Here is a 21091-nt window from a genome sequence, read left to right on the forward strand (position 1 = left end):
CTGCTGACGCCGTTGTGGTGACTTTTGACTCCTCCGGGGGCCGCCCTCGACTTTGACATCAACACCAACAACGCCCGCCTCAGACCATCGCCTGCAACTACAACTTACAACCACAACCACGACTGCAACTACAGTCTTATCCTCTCTACTTTCTACGACGGCAAAGCGTGAGCGTTCTTGATGCTCGACTCGTCCGAGACTCCGCCTCCTCTTCACTTCTCACCGCCGTCCAGCGAGCAAGATCGCACCTCGACCCGCGAGTCCACCCCGGTTGGCACTCCCCTGGGCGTCGTCTCCAGCAACCCTCGCCGGCCTGAGCTGCTGCATAACCACCATCTGGGGAACCGCAAGGCGTCTGCTTCGTCTCCATTCTCTCCCTCGGCTGCTCACATCCCCGTGTTCGACGACGAGGACGAGGACGACTCGATATTCCCGCTGTTCCCGTCGTCGCCGCCAGACCACCAGCACCACCATCAGCAGCACCACCACCAGAGCAGCCACCAGAACCGCAGCCAGCACAGCCAGCACAACAACCCCAGCTACGGCCAGCGTCGCCACCATCGCTACAACAGCAGCCAGCATAGCGTCACCATGGATGGCCGCGCCATGCCCATCGACCTGTCCGCGAGACAGACCTCCAAATCGCCACCAGGGCAGCAGGCTTCCAACCTGACCTCGGCCCTCCAGAAGGCCGCTACCGGCGCTGCCGACATGTCCTCGAACTGGAACGGGGTCGCCTCGAACAACTTCATGTCCAACGCCGCGCGCAAGGAGTCCTTCAGCGCAACCATGGCCCAGTACTCGAACGGCAGCAAGCCCATCACCATGGTGGGCTCGAACCGAGACAAACCCCGGCGTGAGAGTCTTGCCGGCAGTCTTGTCGGCGGTATGAGCTGGGGAGGTGTTTCCGTAGGCAGCTGGATCAGAGATGAGTGCGTATCCCCTTATATACATGCACATCTCTCTCTCTCTCTCTCTCTCTCTCTCTCTCTCTCTCTCTCTCTCTCTCTCTCTCTCTCTCTCTCTGTATTACCGTGTTTTAATGGTAGCTAACCCCGGTTGTAGTATAATTATGACGGGAACTTCTCCCTTCACCCTCCAGTCACCGTCGTACCACTCGTCATCTTATCTGCCGAAGCTGGAAGCTAACTTTATGCGCGACTTCTCATGCTGTGGCATCACTCTCCCGTCACTACACGACCTACTCCAGCACTATGAAGAAGCCCACGCCCAGAGATCCCCGCAGCCACCACAACGGCCTGCGCAGTCAAATCAGACAGCTTCGTCAGATAACAGACCGGGCATCGGTGCCTCTCCGCACCCTTCACAGCCGAACCAGCAGCAGCCGAATATGGCCACTGCTCCGGGGCGAGCTGCTTCTTCTCAGCCAGGGACCCCTCGGCCGCATCATAGACTACCGCAGCAACCGCAACAGCCTATGATGCAGACTGCCACCGGGTTTGGCCAGCCACAGTCCAACGATATACCGGATATCGATAGTGTAGATGATATGGATATGGAAATGGATGACCCTCTCAGTGATAGTGGTTTCCAGCAACAGACTCACCAGCAGTCGCTCACTCAGGCCCGCTTTGCACAAGAGAATGGTGGAAGCAGGGTAACACCCCTAAATATGGGAATACTACAGGGCCAGCAGCGCTTCCGAAGTTCAGCACCCGGTACACCCGTTTCATCCGGTAGACCTCTCCACAACAACCCAACCGTCTCCTCTGTCAACACACCAACTCTTATGCCTCTTCCTGTTCAGCAACAACAGCAACAACAGCACCAACAGCAGCAACAACCGCAAGCGCCAAACCCCCAGTATACAAGCACGCCAGAACCCTCTGCTCCCGGAACACCTGCCGAGCTAGATGATTCCATCGTCGGCGGATTCGGTGACATGAACATGCAAGGAACGGCTACTCCTGTAGGGACTGGCCCGGGCCAACAACAGTTTGGCACTTTCGGAAGCAACGGAATGCTCGATCTTTGTATCGATGAGCCTGCTAAGCGGCTATTCAGGCCAAACACCGGGTTTGGTAATGGGAAGCAAGTACAGCAGCAACAGCAAACTCCTCCCTTCAGACTGGGTAACTCGCACTATGCTGCAAACAGTGAGATTGCTCAACATATCAGGGAACAGCAGAAACTCGCTGGTGTTCCAGATGTCACCCTTGCTATGAAGCCAGATGATGAGCCAAAGCCATTCAGATGTCCGGTAATAGGATGTGAAAAGGCATACAAGAACCAGAACGGTCTCAAATATCACAAATCAGTAAGTCGTGTTCTGCGCTACCATTCGTGTTTCTTTTTTTTTTTTTCCGTACGTTAGCTAACATTTCAATCACCAGCACGGCCATAACAACCAGCAACTGCACGATAATGCCGACGGTACATTCTCCATCGTCGACCCAGAAACATGTGCCCCTTACCCCGGCACACTAGGCATGGAGAAAGAAAAACCTTACCGCTGCGAAGTCTGCGGAAAGCGATACAAGAACCTCAACGGCCTGAAATACCACCGCGCACACTCGCCGCCATGCAACCCAGAATTCTCCTTCGCTGCTGCAGGCCGTGCCTTCAATACGGCCGGAGGTGTCATGCACGGAGATAACGTCAATATTGCCGGGGCCGGGCTAACGGGTATCGGGGAGTTAGAGTGAAATACACTTCCAATTCTCCCGACCTAAGGATTGTGATACCATAACATACCCTCTTTATACCCGGCCAGCCCGGACAATGGCCAACCACGGTAAAAAAAATACATTTCGACGATTACATTCGTAAATCGGGGGACTTGGAGTGAAATTGAGAACTGGAGAATCCGGAGTCCAAAAAAAATTACACGGGAAGGAAATCATTTATTATTACTGTTGAAATTGGCCGGGAAAAGCCTTGTTGAGTTTTTCTGTTTGCTTCTTTCGAACTTGTCTTGCTCTTTTTGATCCATTCCTCATTTTTGTGTCGAGTTCTTAGTTTTCTTTGCTTTCCCCCCCTTTTTCCTATTGTCTCTGGATCTCCTCCCTTTTGTTATCTCCCTGTCTGATTGATTGATTGATTGGATCCTGATTTGCGGTCATTTGGATATCCCCCCTTTCCCTCATGTCTGATTCATGGTTTCTACCCATCTCCTTTTGGCGATTGATATTGACTTATCCCGTCAAAACCAAATACGTTCCCTTTATTTGTTGTACATACCACCCCCTGTGATGCCTTTCCTCTCTCATCCTCCTTTCCAACCATTTTACGTGCCTTGAATGATTCAAAACGGCCTCTCCTACCAATCCTCACCCCACACGGCATCATTTCCTCCACTCTCCTCCTTTTTTCCTTTTCGTTCCTGCATATACTTCTTTTTCAATATTGTCCTTGTTAATTCGAGCTTTGGAGGCATGCCATAAACCCTGGACCCTGCCTGGGTTCCTGCTATACCCATACATATACCATACACCGAAATACCCATAGCGAAGCCAGCCAGTCTTCAGCCAGCCAGTTCAAACCATCCTCGGCATCTTGTTTGATTTCATACCTGTGCTGCGTTGTGTTGCTTTGTTTTCCTTTTACTTTCTACTTCTCCCCTCCCCCCTTTTTTTTGGCTTTACATCTTTGTTTAATTCAATTGCTGGATCTTGCTGATTTTTTTTGGTTTGTCAAATCATCTCCTTGCCCCTTATGCTTGCTAGTAAGGGGGTCAAGGTAAAGAGGACACGAAGGAAGGGCATGGAAAAAAAAAATCATCATGTATTGGGGTTTCATAAGGGTGGTTATTGCTAATTGCTGCTTGTCAGTGTGTTTGTGTATTTCATTGTCCCTTTATACTCTAAAATAGATCTCTAGGTGTGCTTCGTTTGCATGCTCTTCATTATACGCCTATTTTTTATCTACGTGTGCCTCCGTGTGTTTGATTACTCTTCCGTAGTCTCGTTGTATTTGGCCTGCTACTTCGTTGTCCAGCCAATAGTTAAACGCGGCCTTGATGGTCCTCCACTCCCTTACATTCTTTATGGTTCGCTACTCAGTAACTCTGCTAAACTTGCTATATCTTGAGAGCTGTCTAGTTGTTTCCGTATGATGTCAAAGTAAAAGTGCAGCCTTTATCAATCTTAGCCAGAAGAAATTCCTTGTTACTACTTGTTTAACTGTGGAGTTCATAAGGGAAGATAGAAAAGCATAGACCGAAGCCAAACACCGGCGTCATTTGCATAATTGACTCAAAGGTAAACTGTACATTTGAACGTCATCATGTCATATTCCTTTTTCTCAATTTATGGGTACATGGGTATGCAGAAAACTAGAAAGCCCCTTAACAGGTAAAGTCGTGGCCAAGGAGGTGGTCCTTTTCTAGACACTGTGCCGCGGATGGAAAGAGAGACAAGTAACAAAGTATGGATACAGAATGGGGAAAAGGATAAAAAAGGAACCGTTCTCTCGCCGCCGAAAGTAAGACAACGAGGCACTGTCGGCAACCCCAATCTATTCTTCGGGCGACTGCTCGGATGGAGATTAATACCATTCGAATTCTCCCGTTCCTTTGTGAAATACGTATCTGCTCGAGAGGTTAGAGAAAAGATATATTGGAATGTTCGGAAGGAAGCGGAAGAAGAAACGCACTCTTTGCCATCGGAAGTTAATATGCCGTCTTTCAAAACACACTTCCATTTGCTTTTGACACGCTGGACTTTGTCGTATGTGCAGAGCATTACCTGGCCAACTGCATCGTCCTCACCTTGATCTTCATCTAGTAAGTCATCAGGGTCATCGAGATCGGAGTTGATAGCATCTTCGTCATCGTCCTTTTTGACTGGATAGTCGTCCGGTCCATCGAACTGAGGGTGTGATGGAGCTTCAGTTGTTGTATTAGACGTTGGTACTACGGAAGACGCTCCCGTCTGGTTTGACAAGCTGTCTAGGTCATCGAACTTGACGATTTTGCGTTTCTTTCCATTAGCGTGGGGGTATCGTTCATGCAAGGGAGCCAGAAGGCCGCCGCCTTCCAGTTGAAGGTTCCGAGACTCGACCAAATCTCTAAGACGGCGGTCATTTTCGGGACCGTTTTTGGCTGCTGCTTCTCTCCGCCATTGAACTTCTGCTTTCCAATCTGACAAGTCATCGCTTGCGCCATCCGTCTGTGAGTTCTGAATACCTGTTTGGGGTAGTCTTTGGGGTTGGGTCTGTTGTTGGCCCGGCGCTTGACTTTGAGGCTGAATCTGGGCCTGTGCCTGAGGTGGCCTAAAGTCTTGAGGTTTCGAAGTGCTCATGGGTGGAGGATTGTAACGCGGTTGCCCGCCGGGAAGGGATAAGGCAGCCTGAGAGTGTGACTGCAGGTGCTGAACCTGATTGGCTGCGGCATTGCCATACTTCTGGTGCAATGCGTTGGCAGCCCGCTGCTGAGCTAGAATTGTGCCAGCTGGGGGCCCTGGGGGTGGAGGAGAGAAGCCTCCTTCGGCTTTAACAAAAGTATCGCCGGATGCATGGTCATTAGCAGACTGTAGACCAGCATGCTGGGGTATATGACTCTGTTGTTGTTGTTGTTGCTGCTGCTGCTGTTGCTGCTGTTGTTGCTGCTGTTGTGGATGGAGTTGGGGTTGGGGGTTCATTCGGGCATCATTTGAAGGGATAGTAGTGGGTGGAGGTATAGGGGACTGCTGCTGTGGAGCCTGGGGCTGCGATACAGGCGGCTGGGGTGCAGGATCCCACGGAAAATGTGCAACCCCAAGGGATGACAACTTCGACTGCCAGCCCTATACATCAGTCAGCATAACATATCATCAACTGTCGCCTTCTTCTCTTCTCGTCTGCTTCCGCTTCTGCTCTCTCATATCCAAGAACTTGAGACTTAGATATGCTGACTAATAACATTAGTCACCAGCTAAAGCGGCAAGATGGACAGGATAAAAGCGGCGGAAGGAACGCCCCGAAAAGGCAAAAAGGCGGCAACAGGGCGCTTTAAAAACAGCGCGGCCGCCCGCCTTCGCCTCCCCAACGTCAGGTCGCGCAAGGGAACGAGGCCGGCTTTTCCGCGCCCACGAAGAGTCCCGGACAAGGGCTGTGGGAAGCCAGACGAAAGAGACAGAAAATACCGACCTTTCTTAGCTCCTCAAGAGTGTGCTGATCGACACCGCTTTCCTCGAAGTCGATCTGTGAAGAATCGCATACTTCCTGGATCACTCGGTCAAAGACCATGCCCTAGATGGACGGAACAGAGTGAGCAACTGTTCACACACGACCCGGCCGTTTCGCCGACTGAACGACCAGCCTGTCGACTGACAGTCAGTCGCAGTTACTCACCACAAGCTGGTTCGACATCTTGCGAGAAACGTTTGGTAGAAAATTGACAGGCGGCAAGGATGATAAGGAGAAGGTTACTGTCTGGCGTCTAGGATGTTGGCGCTACCGGCGAGGAGGACAGTTAAAAGTGAGGCGAGGATGAGGCGCGCTGCCTTGAGCAAGCGAGCTGTGATTGTAGAGACTTGTAGAAGTGAGCGGCCGTTGTTATTCTCGTTGCTTGTCCTGTTCCAACTAGGCTGTATTGCAGGCAACGAGCCGCCACGCCGAAATCACCTCCCACTCAACGGTGACCGGCACTTCCGCGCCGTCTGTAGCAAGCTGTTTGTATACAAACTGGTGTGAGAGAGGATTGTAACTGTTTATCTTGTATTTCTAGCGTGTGGTCGGCGATTTGACCTCGATCTCGGGCTCCTGGGGCGGTTTGTTGGTAAAGAAAGGAAAATCAACTTTATAGAAGAATTCTATCACCACCAATCCATCTCTGAGTGCACAACCTCACTCCGCTGTTGTTTAGCTCGGTGTAAAATGCAACGATGAGCTTGACCAGCGACACGCTGATGGCTGCATTGTGAATGGCGGTTATAACGTCTGTGAGTGGTATGAATCGAGAGAGAAAGAGTGCTGATGCAGCTTGCTTGAAGGTGAAGGGGCCGTGAACAGCTAGTTACAGTTACTCCATAGCTACGCCTGGAAGCTGCTAGAAAAGGGGGGTGAGTTGCGCATGGAATGGCTATTAAACTAATATCTAGTGATAGTATGCCTATGAGATCAGGGTGAAGGATTCATCGCTGTCCTTATCACTACCAGTATCTCCATCACGGTCATCATGTCCGTCGATACCATTGTCACTGCCACAGTAGACCGTCTCTGGATCACGGTAATCTGGAGTCATCAAGATACTGTCCGCTAAGCAAATTTCGAGGTCCTCATGAGTTTCACCCCAATGTGATAATAGTCTAAAACTTGCCTCGAAGGTCATCCCATAGTAAAAGCGTTTTGGAAGAATGGAGCCAGAGACGTTCCGGGCAAGACTGGGCAGCATACTGCGATCGAGATATCCCCCAGGGATGCTCCAAGGATGTCTGACTGCTTCTACTTCTCGAATCCAATTTAGCTGCCCGTGCCGCTTGATCATGAGATATGTCATGATAAATCTAAAATAGAGATACCGCTTGGCTGGACGGTTGTCGTTCAGAAACTTAATCTCCCGCCCATGAAGCGCCTGGGAAGACCTCATGAATCAGCGCCTCTCCCTAGCTGTGCGCGGAAGATACGGCCAGAACTTACGTTCCAAGTAACCCCCGGAGAGACGGTTTCGTCAAGAAAATCCGTATCTGTCACGATCAATTTCCACTTGACTTCTTCGCCTGGTGCTGAATCGGGGACAATCACGATAAACCCAGTATTCAGTGCTTTGCTGACATTTTTATGCAGAAGGAGTGCTAAATATCTACCTGTTAGCCTTCAACGTGCGCATGGGGTTGCATACACTCATTGGACAACTCACTATTTCGTGGCTCGTCTATATTGACGTTTGTTGTCCCAAAAAGACATGCAATTGCGTTGGCATCTAATCCTTCTGGTACTAAATGGGTAGCTGTGACTTCATCATACATTGTCCAGCCCAATGCATGGCAATATCCCTGAGTCTCCAGAGCAGTGACTCTTTTCCCGGCATAGAAATCGTCAGCTAACCTCCGGAGCTGCTTAGACATATACTTTCTATTGAGCTCCTTTCCAGGAGCGATGGCAGCTTTACCAACGATTGCATTCATGTAGGCAGCATTAATGTCTTTATTTCTCAGTAAAACTTCTTGCATGTCCTGCGTAATGATACGCTTCTGTCGACCTATGGCTCTCAATTCTGAGACCATCAGAGCAGACTGCATGCTAAGTTCACGGATATGAGACTTATATTCGAGGCTGGACAGATGTCTGAACCGGTATAGCGCACGTATTGCAGACTTGCAGTGTTCGATATAATCACTTTCTATAACCAAATTATCGGTTTTAGATATTAAGAAGTCTTCAATATCTGATGGATGAGGCACTGATAATGCTCGATGGAGATTTCTCTTTGACTTGGCTAGTTTGGCCCAGTTAGCATCCGACAGTAGAGGTTCATACTTCGAGGGCAAATATTCTTTAATTTCAGGCATTGTAATGATTATCGGAGTGCATAAAGTAGCCGAAGCGATAGAGGTGCATCCAGTTCCAACCCCAGGATTCCGTTGAGGTATTGATATGTACCGGGGCGGAAGATAATATTGATGGTGATACTGGGTACATATCTAACGACTAGATAGATATTTGAAGACGACCAAATGGTACAAAGATATCTCTCTTCTCGGGTGGCCCATAAAGCCAAGAGGACCTGATAATTAATTTGTTGTGGCAACCTATATTGCGTAGTGGAATGGTAAGCTAGCCACGCCTCTAAAAGTGCAAAACACGAAGTATAATTGAAAACTACTTATAGAAGTCTTATACGTGCCACAATGATGGATCACTACTAGTTGTGAGTGCCTGATAGTTGGGACATTGACCCATGATTCTCTATATCTAGCTAGTGGGGAAAAAGCATAACAACCAGCCACTGGTATAAAATCAGGGCAAATCGTTAGAACTCCCGAAAAACAAATCAGCATCCAATGACAACGAAATTTATTCGCAATATGAATACAAAGATAAAGAAATGCTGATACCATCTTCAGAACCGCAGTGTATGCCCAAGGGGATGATTTTCCCCTCTCCCCGTGCAAAAACCAAACTTCCAGAATCACCGCCTTCTGCGAAGGGTTGCGCAAGAGACTCCCACTTAACATAGAGACTGTAGAGATAATCTTCTGTATTATCACGACTGACTTGGAAAAGCGTACCCTCGGTATATGAGGTTGCTGCGCCATATTTATAAACCTGGAAGGGGTTTATCCGAACATATTCTTGAAGTGCTGTTATATCGCCTAGCTTGGGATCTCGGGCGACCAATTCCGGATCGTCTGTAACGTCAGGGTCGGGATTAAAATAATTACAATTGATATTTTCGAATCTCAATTGTAAGGCATCGGGGGGTACTTCAGTAGTGTCAAGGAGACACAATGTGTGCGGTCGAGGGTTGTAAGGTTTCCCGCGTCTAAACTGTGGTGTCCCTGCTATTCGTTCAAACTGACGAACGATCTGCAACATGTAAGTGTTGGCACTCTCAGAATCTTCGACTTTTATACAAGGGGCATCATCCACGACATGTCCAGCGGTGGCTATCACGAGCCTCCGCGGGCCAAGATTTTCAAGCACCCCTATGAACCCAATGGTTCCATATGAAAAAAATCTCATTGAGATTTAGAGAAAAATGTTCAGGGACTATGATCATACAGTCTGCTTGCACGCTCTCGAGTTGTATATTGCTTGGTTTCCGCTGAATCAAAACTAGAATTGGCAAGTCTCGTAATTCTGGGGGAACAACAGGTTCTGCTCCGTCCCAATATATCTCATGGACTAAGCGCTCTGGGGATCCAGTGAGCCCAATAGACTCTGTATGAGCTCTATAAGTAACCGGAACCCGTTAATTAGTGCTCATGATTCATAGAATTAACAGAAGCATATCACCTACGAAGGAAAAATTGCGAAGCACGAAGGAGCGATGGAATCTCTCAACACGCTTGCAGCTACACTTTTGGTAACAGTGGCCCCTTCGAATGTCTTCGGGACAAACTTGAACACAAACTCGTCTGTCCAAGAGATGTTGTTCCCCACGCGATTCTCATGCATGAAAAGAAGAACGTCTCGGAGACCCGCCGCGTTCAAGCGAATACTACTGGCTAGACGACGCTTTCTCCTGTGGCGGTCGAACGTGCCTTTTTGACCGGGCCTGTCGTCTGGGGTCCAAAGGGCTGGACGATCGTTCGCGTCTGCTGGTATTGAGAACTCTGTGGCTGGTGTTGCGGAAGACATAGTAATGGATAATGTATCTTCACGCGACGACCGCTGCGACGAAGAAGATGGAACCATGGTAGCGCGGTGTATCCTCAAGGAGGATGCAGTGGTGGTTTATATTCGTTTTCTGAGAGTCAGTGTCGTCATAAAGAGGAAGGTTTGTATGTTCATCGAAAATGTGGATGTTATTAGTTATAGCTAGCGGCTAAACTTAAACTCAAATGCGTAACCACACCAACGCCGATAGTTAAAAGAAAGAAGATGAAGACCCAACAGAGACTAAGAATAATAAGACAGAAACATGCAAATGCCTAAGACGACAGCGCCACACGATATATGCAAGTGACATGTTTGAAACGCCGGAAGAGGGTATCGCCCGTAAAGAATTGAACCGACGCCATTTTGAATACCGTGAGTGCATAAGAGGGTTAGTAGTTAGTTAGCGGAACACACTTTGTTCGTCTATCGGATGGTCATCTGCTTTGCCATCTTGCTTCCCTTGCTGCTGAGACCGGCCTCTCTGGTGGCCGAGGCGGCGGTGCCTGGCTTGCGCTCGAAGATCTTCCAGAACTTCAAGCTCTCGTCAGCAGCGGCGGTGGCCAGCATTTGGCCGTCGGGGCTGAGGCAGCTGTGGAGGACACGGGTCTCATGAGCTGGGATCTCGACATTGCGGACGAGAGATGGGTAGCTCCAGATACTCAGAGAGTTGTCTGGGAAGCCGCTGGAGCTGACAAGCTCGCGGTAGTGGTTGCTCCATCGGAGACTGGTGACCTGGGAACCGGTGTCGATGCTGTTGGTGCGGGCGCCGGTGGTGGTGTTCCAGAAGTGGATGTGACGGTCATAGGAGCCACCGCCGGTAGCAAGGAGATTCAGTTGCCATGGGCACCAGCTGAGGGCCTTGACGGCAGCACGGTGGTTGGTCTTGGTGAACTTGGGAGCTGATAGAGACCGAGAGTCCCAGATTGAGACGAGGTTGTCGTTTCCACCGGTAGCCAACTGGGCACCGTCAGATCGCCATTCGAGACCACAGACTTCTGAGGTGTGAGAGACGAGCTCAGCAGTCTTGTGCTGGGCGATGCGGACGTCGTGGTTGAAGACGAGGCCGCTTCGAGCACCAGTGGAAAGTGTGTGTTTGCTCCAGCCCATAACACCGACACGGGTTTCATGGCCAAACATGCTTCGGAGCTTGGTACCTTCTTCGACATCCCAGATCTGGACTTCACCAGTTCCGAGACCAACACCAACATATGCTCCATCACCACTCCACTTGACACTGCTCACGTATGTGTCTGAAGGGCACTCAAGGAGACTGCTTACACCACCAGAATCTGCTGACCAGACGTACACATTGCGCTCCAAACCGATAGCTACCTGGTTGCCGGAGCTCCAGTCCAGCAGGTTGAGGTAATAGTCATCAACCAGTCCTGGGGCATCTAGAACCCGGTCAGGAGCAGTCTGAACTCGTCGACGGAATTGAGCAGTTTGCGCAGTTGAGTGCTTGAGTGGACGGTTGTATTGCGAGCGAAGGTCGATTGGTTTAGAGGATTCAGGGGCAGCAGGCTTGAACTCTAGGATGCGAGTTTTCAAGGAGACACCACAGGCATCAGCGAGAGAAGACTTGTACGCAATAGCCTCCGGATCCGGACGTGAGTAGCTGCTGCTGCCACTGCTGCTGGTGGTGCTATCGTTGTCGTTAATGCCAAGCTCTCCAAACGCCTCAGCAAGATCGTCGTCACGGCTGTGGCCGTTGATATCGAAGGCGCTGGCAGCATTTGCCAGAACGGTAGAGCCCTCACCACTGCTGGTCTTGGGTCTCTGGGTAGCCCCGTCGGACTTTGCACTGCCTGCAGTGACTAGACCCTCGCTGGTGCTGCGGTTAGGAATGAACCTGTCAGCAACAGTGTGGGGGAGACGGACGGTAGTCTTAGTTGGCTTTGACGCTCTAGACCTGGTGGTAGTCGACTCCTTCTTTGATGCTCGCTTCTTGCTTGGCGTCTGAGACTGCGCTGGGCCAGTTCCAGTGAGAGTCCAGTCCGATACCGCGGGCTCAAGGTGGCGTGGCTCTTGTCTGACGCGGGCAATATTGGACTTTGGGGAGTCCCGGTAGTTACCCTTGGAAGCCTGTCGAGTTTTGGTCACTGACTTGGCGAAGTGGGAGGCAAGGTTGCCATTGCCATAGACGGACTGGGAGCTTGATCGAGCACCATCACCCGTTTGACGAGGTGGAGTGAAGGGAGATGCATCATCCTTGGATAGATTTCCTGAGAAGCTGGCGTTTCTGGCGCGGGGTGAAGGAGTGAGGGGGATGCGGCCGCCAGCGGTCTTTGTAGAGAAGAGGCCGTGATGGCTCTTGATGGGGGTGCACACAGTAGCAGTAGACATTGCGTGTAGATGTGAAAAGTTATACAGTTGGTGGGAACGCAAGTAGGGAAAGAGGTAGAATTCAGGTCGCTTTTTTTGATAGAGCCGATCTATATAGGCCGATGCAAGGGTAACTCTGCTCCAGTAATGCAAGTACGTATAGCAAAGAGATGCAGAGTAAAGGAGATAAGTCGTCGACAAGACTTGAAAGAGATACGAAGGGAGAAATAAGGGTGAATGAGGATGAGGACGAGGATGAAGAAGAAGAAGAATTGAAGATGAAGTTGAGCTCCAGGAGTTCTTTTATTTACATTTCACCGTTTCCAGGGCAACGTCTGCCAAGCCACACTAACCGTTGTCGGACTAGCGGTAACTAAAGTTTTTCCACGCCGCATAAGTGGATCCGCCAAGCATGGCCCCTGAATGTCACGTGTTTGGTTCAGGTGGGAGAGCATAGAGCTAGGCTTAAATCCGGCGCCTTGATATGAGCTTCCAAACCACCAATATAATGGTGTTCTACCATTTATGTTTAATAACCACATATTACTTGGTTACCCTCATAACTTTGCATATGTTGATCTCGATCTTTCAAGCCTGTTTTTCCAAATCTAAAAGAATATTTCCTGGTAGAACATTCTCACCAGAGCTGCCTCAGCAGGCCAAGGTTCTAAAAAGCTCTCGAATCTTTCTGGCCAATCGTCGTCCCAATGAAAATGTGTAAATGAAATCGCATAGTCCCAGTAACTTGGATACCAGCCTGCGTATTCCCAGTCCACCAGTGCAACAATATAATCGCACTTCTCTGGGGTATGTTTGTTAGTTTTGTGAATCATGATATTCTTTCTATAGTTCTCAGAGTGCGAAAATGGTCGGTGGCCTGAGAGTACACGAGAGAGGTGGCGCTCGTAGAAATCGGACTTGTAGCTGTATTTTTTTGTTGTAGGTATAAATGCTACGGAGTTTGCCGGCTATAGCGTTGTTCACTTCGTTTTCATGAAGAAAAGGCCCAGATATACTCTGGTCCGCGGGATGTGGGTAGAAAAAATGATGAGGCATACAGCCTTTGTCAACGCTGCCGTAGAAACCAGGCGAAGGTAGAGAGTGCATCCCGCGAACATGTCCTTTAACCTGGACATAATATGCGACTTCTCATCATCAGAGAGCGCTTTCCAAAGTCCGTCCAAATATTCTCCTTCGAGGAACTTCATAATAAGGAACAATCTATCATCCGCATCCCGATACATGGCATAGAGCCGTGGCGCGCAGACAATGTTGTGCAAGTTATGCTCAACAAACAGAAGATTGTGTCCCTCTACTTCACTTGTGTCCTGGCCATATTTGACAACAAAATGCTGGCCAACTCGTAACATCTTCTGTCCAAGGCGATCTTTAAGAAGTGTCATGGACGCCATGATCTCATCTGTAGTAGGGAGTGGTGCGGGTAAGCCATATGTATCGCGGAAATATGGGAGTTCTACAGGAGTCCACATCTTGACAGCGGTTCTCTCGAAGTACAGAATGGATGGAGTAATAGATTCATCAATCCAAGGCCGACTCCGCAAAGTGCCGATTCCAACAGGACTGAATTGCCAACATTTGCTGTAACGGAGATAGCAGGCTGATCACAATCCTGGGATCGCAGGTAGAAGTAGCCTTCCAGGTAGTTCAACTTCACAGCCAAGCTCCAAAAGTCCAAATCCTGGCTCACGCCATTGGAAAAAATTACAACTAGTATATTCGAATAAAAACCAAGATAAGGATGTATAAGTGCAGGTACCTACAGAGTACCTATGTCGTGGGAAGGGAGATGATAGAGCCGCGGTCGTGCCGCAAGGCTTAAATGGTGACTAATAATACACGTGATCTACCTTTGCCGCCGCGCTTAAGTAATCGCGCGCTTTTCTAACTTTTTTTCTTCTTTTTTCCTTCTGGTGATATCATCCCATCGTCCTCTGCCCTATGCAACCTTGAGAGACAGCGGCAGGGCCTGAACTTGTTTGAAGCGGCCAACATCCGACGTCTGATGCTGTGGGCTGAGTTCTGACCAGTCTGTTGTCCGTTAAAAGTTTTACGTGACTATTATTCCAGAGTAGCTGCTAAAACAGCCCCATATCGCCCAGCATGTCATTCTCCATGGCCCCAAATGGGGCTGGGTCTCAGCAGCCAGCCCACCTCTCGTTGAACAGCAACGCTGGTGGTTTGTCTAACAACACTGCCCCTGGCTTGAATCGTCCCCCCAACCAACACTCTTCCAACTACCACCTCAACGGCACTTCGACACCCACCTACCTCATGCCCACTAGCCCGCCTAAGAGTCGCCGCGGAAGCAGTGACGGTAGCAGCCCTAAGCTGGAGACTGCGGTTGGACAGGTCCCAATCTGTCTTGTAAATGCTTCCATAACGTACTGCGGAAATAATGAGATCTATGCCTTTGGAGGCTTCGACCAGGAGACGGATGAGGGTTCGTTTAATCCCATTGGTCTATCATAGCTTACAATCACGCCTGGCTCCTAACATCCCTGTCTGTTGATTTCTAGTCTACAACCACGTCTTAAAATTAGATCTCACTACCCGGAGATGGGCTCTAGTTGATAACTTCGGGGACATTCCTGGAGTTCGCATGGGTTAGTCCTTCAGATACTCTTGCCGTTTATCTCTACTCTGTCTCAAGTGGCTAACACTAGTGGTTTCTCCCCAGGACATACCGCGTCTTTCTACCAGGGTGACAAACTTATCGTTTTTGGAGGAGAGAATGAACGTCCTGAACACCTTAACGACGTTATTGTATTTGATATCAAAACTGCAACCTGGACATCGCCCGAAATCCGAGGGAAACCCCCACGAGGAAGAGCTCGACATGCATCCGTCATCTACGAAGATAAACTGTTTGTGATCGGCGGTGTAACAGGGGAATCAAACCTTATACTCGACGATATCTGCTATCTCGACCTCAAAACATGGACGTGGTCCCGCACATGGAGGTTTGTGGCTCGCTTCGACCATGCTGCATGGGTATGGGGTGGTCGTCTCTGGGTTTTTGGTGGACTGGGTGCGGATATGGAGCGATGCACAGATCTGTGGTGGCTGGATCTCAAGGGTACCCCATCACTCGAGAGAATCTCCTCGACAGAGCAAGGTATTATGACGCCAAATTCATCCCAGATAATGGAAACCACCTACTAATCAGTTTAGACTCTCCAAATAATACTCCGCCAACGACTGGACGGTTGAACAGTTTCACTCCCAATGCCGCTAACACCCAGATCCGATCAGCAAATTCTCGTCGTAAACCGACTGCACCAGGTGCCATATCTTCCCTCAAGTTTCACTCAGGACCGTATGTACCGGCTCTACGGTCTGGAACGCACTTCCACGTTTATTCATCGGGCCTACTCCTCGATCTCGTCACACCCTCCGAAACAGTCAAACCCTGGGAATGTAACCTGTCCACCATGGAGATGGACTCCCTACGCTGGCAGAAACTAGCAAGTGGCCAGGAGATATTCCCGGTTGAAAACCGCTGGCATTACTGTACCATTGATGAAGCCGGAAGTACAGCCTGGCTGTTTGGCTCCAGCTCTGGAAACTTGGACCTTGGGGGAGATAACCGACTCGATGCCATACTTACTATCGATCTTGAAAAGTACGGGGTATTGGGCCGGGAAGCTACGGAGCAGAATCGCATCCTTGCCTCCGAGCGGCAAAATACCCTGAGCAACCTCGGTGCTGGGCTTGCTTCGGTCTTTGACCAGCCCCCAGAGTCTGGTTGTGGGTCAGATTTCATTATTACCGCAGATATGGACGATGCTGAATTCTCGTACGGCCAATCTGAAGGGGACGAAAGAGCGCCAGAATTTCTGCCAGAGGATGCTGCAAGATCTCCGCCGATACACGTTCATCGCATCATACTGTATGCCCGATGGCCTCACTTCCAACGCCTTTATGCTGCGAAAATGGCAGAATACCACACGAACAGAATGCACATACCAGAGCCCTACCGTGTCGTCAGAGCATTTCTCTACTATCTATACACAGATTGTATCTCTGGGGATTCTGAAGTCAGCCCCAGCGTCCTCGAGGTTGCAGGCATGCTAGTGATGGCAAATATGTATGACATGCCAAAACTTAGACTTCTTTGCGTGAACCGCCTTAGCCGAGAACTCGATGTCGATACTGCAGCTATTATCTGGGAACGAGCTGGCCGCACTGATGAAGACTGGCTCAGGCGCCGTGCTGCTTCCTTCTGTCTTGCAAACTGGGGTAGAATCGTTCGCAGCGAAGGGTTCCGCTTGCTCAGCAAACAGAGTATGATCGACCTCTGCGAGGTTGTCGACACCGAAGCTCGAATTCTGACTGGGCATGAGGCTGAGTTGCGTGATATCCTCGCGGAAAGATACGACGCCACGAGCCCAAGAAGACCACGAGTGGCCGTTGCTGCAGGAGGACTGGAAGACGACCTTGACATCGACGAAGAGGACGGCATGGAAATCTCCTGAACCCACTATTTATGACCTTAGACATTTGACGGAGTTTTGGGACGGCTGCCTTTTTTTTATCTGCGCGCTGGTTTGATACCCTCAAAGCAGGATTGAGGATATCGTATCCTTCTTTCCTTCTCATATGCATATACGGTAGCAAAAATAGACTATTGACTGTTTGCATCTTAACCCGCCTCACCTACTCATTCATGTATTTGCATATAGATAGAATAGATAAACTTTTACAGTGCAATTAATGGCTTTTGACTGCCGTCGGTTCTCGGAATATTTAAGGTTTGACCCCCAGAAAGCAAAGGTTAAATAAATCTCTTCGTTTTGTATAAAAATCGACCAAGCAACCACATCTTCGCCCACGACTGCGCTTCAATTATTTAACGAGCGCAAACCAACGTCCTAGACGCTGGTTGATGTCGTCTATCTGAATTAAGGATGTCCTCCGATGTGCAAAAGTCGGCGCCTTCTGGTGCGCTAGAGCCGGAAGCTTCAAAGGGACGACCGCTCGAAAGCGCCAGTGATGGAACACGCGACGATACTGAAGGACCGCCATCGAAGAGAGTGAAATTGGACGATGAATCGCTAGCTACTACTTCTCTTAAGCCTAAAGATAGCTCAGAGCGAAGAAAGGGGCTGGCGCCAATAAAAGCAGAGTACTTATATCCCTCCGCTTCGTTACCTCATGAAAGCAGTGCTAACCGGAATCATTCGTAGATACATTATAACATTCCCTAAAGACGGATCCGATGCGCCAGCTAATAATAATTCAGGGCGAGATGACGACGCTGCTGAGGCAGCTGGGTACAACGACCGAGACGGCGAGGGCAAACAGGGCAAGAAACGCCGCGAAAAGCAAAAGGGCAAAAATACAAACCGTCGCTTTCAGAGATCGCATGATGAGAAGGGTCTATGCGGAACCATTACACATAACCCAGAATTCTCGCCAAAACCGTGCCAGTATGGTGATAATTGCAAGTTCGAGCACAATCTACGCAAGTATCTGAAGGAGCACAAAAAGGCGGATCTAACAACTTTTGGCGGAATTTGTCCTGTCTGGGATGCCTTCGGTGTATGCTCTGCAGGCTGGAGGTGTCGGTTTGTTGGGTCGCATATGGCTGAGCGAGAACACGAGGACGGAAGGAAAGAGCTGATTTTAGTTGAAGATGAAGAGAAGAAAAAGAAGGCCCTATCATCTTCAGCGACTACCTCCTCGATTAATGCCACAGAATTGGGAGTTGTGAACCTGGTATCAACGGAGAATAAACAGTTGATGACAAGGAAGAAGTACCTGACACCTAAGGCGGATGCGTTCAATGATTGGATCACGGTGACGTCTAAGGAGCTGGAAGAGCGATTTCACGGGCGAAACTTCGAAGAGGAGGAAGCTGACGGTAAAGAAACAAACGGTAAGGAAGAGACAAACGGCAATGGCGAGACCAAGGCAAAAGAGAGCTCTGAAGAGAATAGAGCTCGATATACAGAACCGCCTTTTCTACCGTCAGAAAAGAGAAGACTTTACTTTGGACCCGAGACGCCTGTCCTTGCACCATTGACGACCCAGGGAAACCTGCCATTTAGGAGGCTGTGTGTTGAGCTAGGCGCCCAGTTTACATACTCTGAAATGGCCATGAGCCTGCCGTTGATGCAAGGCACCAAGGGAGAATGGGCGTTGATGAAGGCCCATGAATCTGAGATTTTACCCCCAACAATATCACCCAAGCAACCCGTCGTTAAGGGATACGATCACTCTCGCGATCTCAAATTTGGAGCCCAGATTGCAGGAAACAGGCCATGGCAAGCATTGAAAGCTACGGAGATCCTCACCGCTCTCTGTCCGCATCTCCGTGTCGTTGATCTCAACTGTGGTTGTCCAATAGATCTCGTTTACCGTGATGGAGCCGGCTCTGCACTTCTGGAACATCCGTCTAAGCTGGAGAAGATCCTCCGTGGTATGAATGCAGTTTCAGGGGAAGTCCCCATCTCTGCCAAAATCCGCATGGGCACAAAGGACAACTATCCCACTGCGCTCAAGCTAGCGGAGCGTCTGGTTATCGGTGGTTACGAGTCCAACGAACTTGGACAAGGGCCAGCGGGTATCGGCGCACTCACTCTGCATGGAAGAAGCCGTCAGCAGCGGTACACGCGTGAAGCCGACTGGGAGTATATATCCGAATGCTCAGCGTTGGTCAAACGACTTAATACAAAGAGAGATGAGGTCTCTGATACCGTCCGGGAGCCAGATGAAAGACTTCTACCGCCAGGAGGGAAAGTATACTTTATTGGAAACGGAGACTGCTACTCACATGCAGATTACAACACTGCCATTGACAAGTCTGGCGTTGACAGTGTAATGGTAGCACGAGGTGCGCTAATCAAGCCTTGGATCTTTGAAGAAATTCAAGCCGGTCAATACTTGGACAAATCGTCCTCTGAGCGACTAGCGTATATTGAGCGCTCCGTGAAGCACGGCCTTGAGGCATGGGGATCTGACGAGCACGGAATCGGAACCACAAGACGATTCTTGCTGGAATGGCTGAGCTTTACTTGCAGATATGTTCCAGTCGGTATCCTGGAATACCTTCCGCCCAAGATCAATGACCGGCCCCCTGCATGGAGAGGCCGTGATGATCTGGAGACACTGCTCTCAAGCGACAACTATCTTGACTGGATCAAAATTTCGTAAGTGACCAAAACACCTTACCGCTATTCCATGCGTTGCATGCACCCGTTTTTTTCTTTTCGTTGAAGAAAGAGTAGTCACTAATGCATCTTCCCTGTATGCAGTGAAATGTTCCTTGGCCCAGCGGACAAGGACTTCAAATTTACTCCCAAGCACAAGTCAAACAGCTACGATGTTGCGGAGGGTTAGAGTGGCGGTGGCCCCTGGCCATTCACTTACTTGCAGGCAGCCGAGATATGTCACTGCTGCTGGATCCCGCTGGACAGGTACAGGTGAATGTTGACGGTGAAGCCGGCTTGAGTAAATTAAGAGACCACGTCACTGTGGTGGCAGGCTAACTTGATAGACATTGAATGACAGACCATTAATCACTGCTTGACTTGACATTCACTGACCGTAGATGCCGTCTATATAAACCCCCTGAATTCCCCCAACTTCTCAAATCCTTTTTTCTTCCTTTTTTATTTCTGACCACAGGAAACTGCCTCCCTTCCTCCCTCTCCCTATTGGGTTGCAGGTATGTGTTTGCCGTCCCCTTGTCGGGGGATACAGCATCACTTTGCATGTCCATGAAATTCACTACTTGCCCTGCTTGTTGCTGCTTCGACCAGCACTAGAACCATGCCCTGCAACTCCTTGTTTCCCAGGGGATTCTTTAGACACATTGATATCAAAATCCCGGAATATATTCGTTTGGGCCGGGGAGGCAGTATGATTCAAGGGCTTTTTTTTTGGGAGGATGCCCATCCGGAAGACTGCCCCCCCCCCCCCCCCCTTCCACATCCACATGGCGCCCAAGGACCCTTTCTGGCTGGATATTTAGAACGGAGACACCATCCGAGATATGGAAGGCATGCGTTCTTTGCTAGACAGTTCCGCCGTCGACTTTGTCTCTAAGCCCCAATGGTGTCGAGATAGGATGGCTTGTCATGAATCTTCCAACCAGAGACACCATAACCAGGACCTCACTCCCTTATGCGCTGCCTCGCTTCTTGTTGACCCTATCCACTCCAATTCTGGTTGATGATGGCTGTTGCAAAACCACTGGCCGATATCTCTGGCTGTCCTACCAATCTATATGAATCTTATCATTGAGGGGGTTCATTAGAAGGCCGCAGGTCCACTCTGTTGAGGGCAACGGTCCTCTAGCAAATTATGTTCGATCTGCTCATTGAAGAGATCAACTATCTACAAGCCCCGAGCATGGAATACACAAGCTTCAGTCGATGTCAGTTGCCAGACCAACAATGTAACAAAAGTCCTATCACAGTGCAATATCTTCTAGGCGATACTTGGTTGTCCGCGGAATTAATAGGGATTGGCCGCTGAGTTG

General features: G+C 49.6%; 9 protein-coding genes across 9 annotated transcripts; 3 read left to right on the top strand and 6 right to left on the bottom strand.

The window, feature by feature from the left end:
- Positions 1–4: 4 nt before the first annotated feature.
- TERG_07104 (uncharacterized protein) lies at positions 5–2666 on the top strand (the record flags this gene model as incomplete). The annotated part of the gene is made up of 3 exons (XM_003232207.2): positions 5–932; positions 1066–2278; positions 2355–2666. Exons 1-3 carry the CDS (start codon positions 181–183, stop codon positions 2664–2666), a joined length of 2277 nt encoding a protein of 758 aa, XP_003232255.2. The 5' UTR covers positions 5–180.
- A 1840-nt stretch (positions 2667–4506) lies between these two features.
- Positions 4507–6309, bottom strand: TERG_07105 (uncharacterized protein; the record flags this gene model as incomplete). The annotated part of the gene is made up of 4 exons (XM_003232208.2): positions 4507–4549; positions 4615–5744; positions 6088–6189; positions 6292–6309. 4 exons carry the CDS (start codon positions 6307–6309, stop codon positions 4507–4509), a joined length of 1293 nt encoding a protein of 430 aa, XP_003232256.2.
- A 742-nt stretch (positions 6310–7051) lies between these two features.
- Positions 7052–7438, bottom strand: TERG_12512 (uncharacterized protein; the record flags this gene model as incomplete). The annotated part of the gene is made up of 1 exon (XM_047751459.1): positions 7052–7438. The coding sequence occupies one exon, from the start codon at positions 7436–7438 to the stop codon at positions 7052–7054; it is 387 nt and encodes a 128-aa protein (XP_047607142.1).
- Positions 7439–7748: 310 nt separating this feature from the next.
- On the bottom strand, positions 7749–8450 carry TERG_12513 (uncharacterized protein; the record flags this gene model as incomplete). The annotated part of the gene is made up of 1 exon (XM_003232209.2): positions 7749–8450. One exon carries the CDS (start codon positions 8448–8450, stop codon positions 7749–7751), a length of 702 nt encoding a protein of 233 aa, XP_003232257.2.
- A 505-nt stretch (positions 8451–8955) lies between these two features.
- TERG_07107 (uncharacterized protein) lies at positions 8956–10299 on the bottom strand (the record flags this gene model as incomplete). The annotated part of the gene is made up of 3 exons (XM_003232210.1): positions 8956–9587; positions 9664–9833; positions 9902–10299. 3 exons carry the CDS (start codon positions 10297–10299, stop codon positions 8956–8958), a joined length of 1200 nt encoding a protein of 399 aa, XP_003232258.1.
- Positions 10300–10686: 387 nt separating this feature from the next.
- On the bottom strand, positions 10687–12606 carry TERG_07108 (uncharacterized protein; the record flags this gene model as incomplete). Its single annotated transcript, XM_003232211.1, has 1 exon — positions 10687–12606. One exon carries the CDS (start codon positions 12604–12606, stop codon positions 10687–10689), a length of 1920 nt encoding a protein of 639 aa, XP_003232259.1.
- A 587-nt stretch (positions 12607–13193) lies between these two features.
- Positions 13194–14075, bottom strand: TERG_07109 (uncharacterized protein; the record flags this gene model as incomplete). The annotated part of the gene is made up of 2 exons (XM_003232212.1): positions 13194–13553; positions 13644–14075. The coding sequence occupies 2 exons, from the start codon at positions 14073–14075 to the stop codon at positions 13194–13196; spliced, it is 792 nt and encodes a 263-aa protein (XP_003232260.1).
- Positions 14076–14706: 631 nt separating this feature from the next.
- TERG_07110 (uncharacterized protein) lies at positions 14707–17081 on the top strand (the record flags this gene model as incomplete). The annotated part of the gene is made up of 4 exons (XM_003232213.1): positions 14707–15046; positions 15123–15209; positions 15284–15721; positions 15778–17081. 4 exons carry the CDS (start codon positions 14707–14709, stop codon positions 17079–17081), a joined length of 2169 nt encoding a protein of 722 aa, XP_003232261.1.
- Positions 17082–17760: 679 nt separating this feature from the next.
- Positions 17761–19761, top strand: TERG_07111 (tRNA-dihydrouridine synthase 3; the record flags this gene model as incomplete). The annotated part of the gene is made up of 1 exon (XM_003232214.2): positions 17761–19761. The coding sequence occupies one exon, from the start codon at positions 17761–17763 to the stop codon at positions 19759–19761; it is 2001 nt and encodes a 666-aa protein (XP_003232262.2).
- Between the last annotated feature and the right edge of the window lie 1330 nt (positions 19762–21091).

This window comes from Trichophyton rubrum, assembly GCF_000151425.1.
Source record: "Trichophyton rubrum CBS 118892 genomic scaffold supercont2.9, whole genome shotgun sequence".
In the NCBI taxonomy this organism is placed as follows: domain Eukaryota; kingdom Fungi; phylum Ascomycota; class Eurotiomycetes; order Onygenales; family Arthrodermataceae; genus Trichophyton; species Trichophyton rubrum.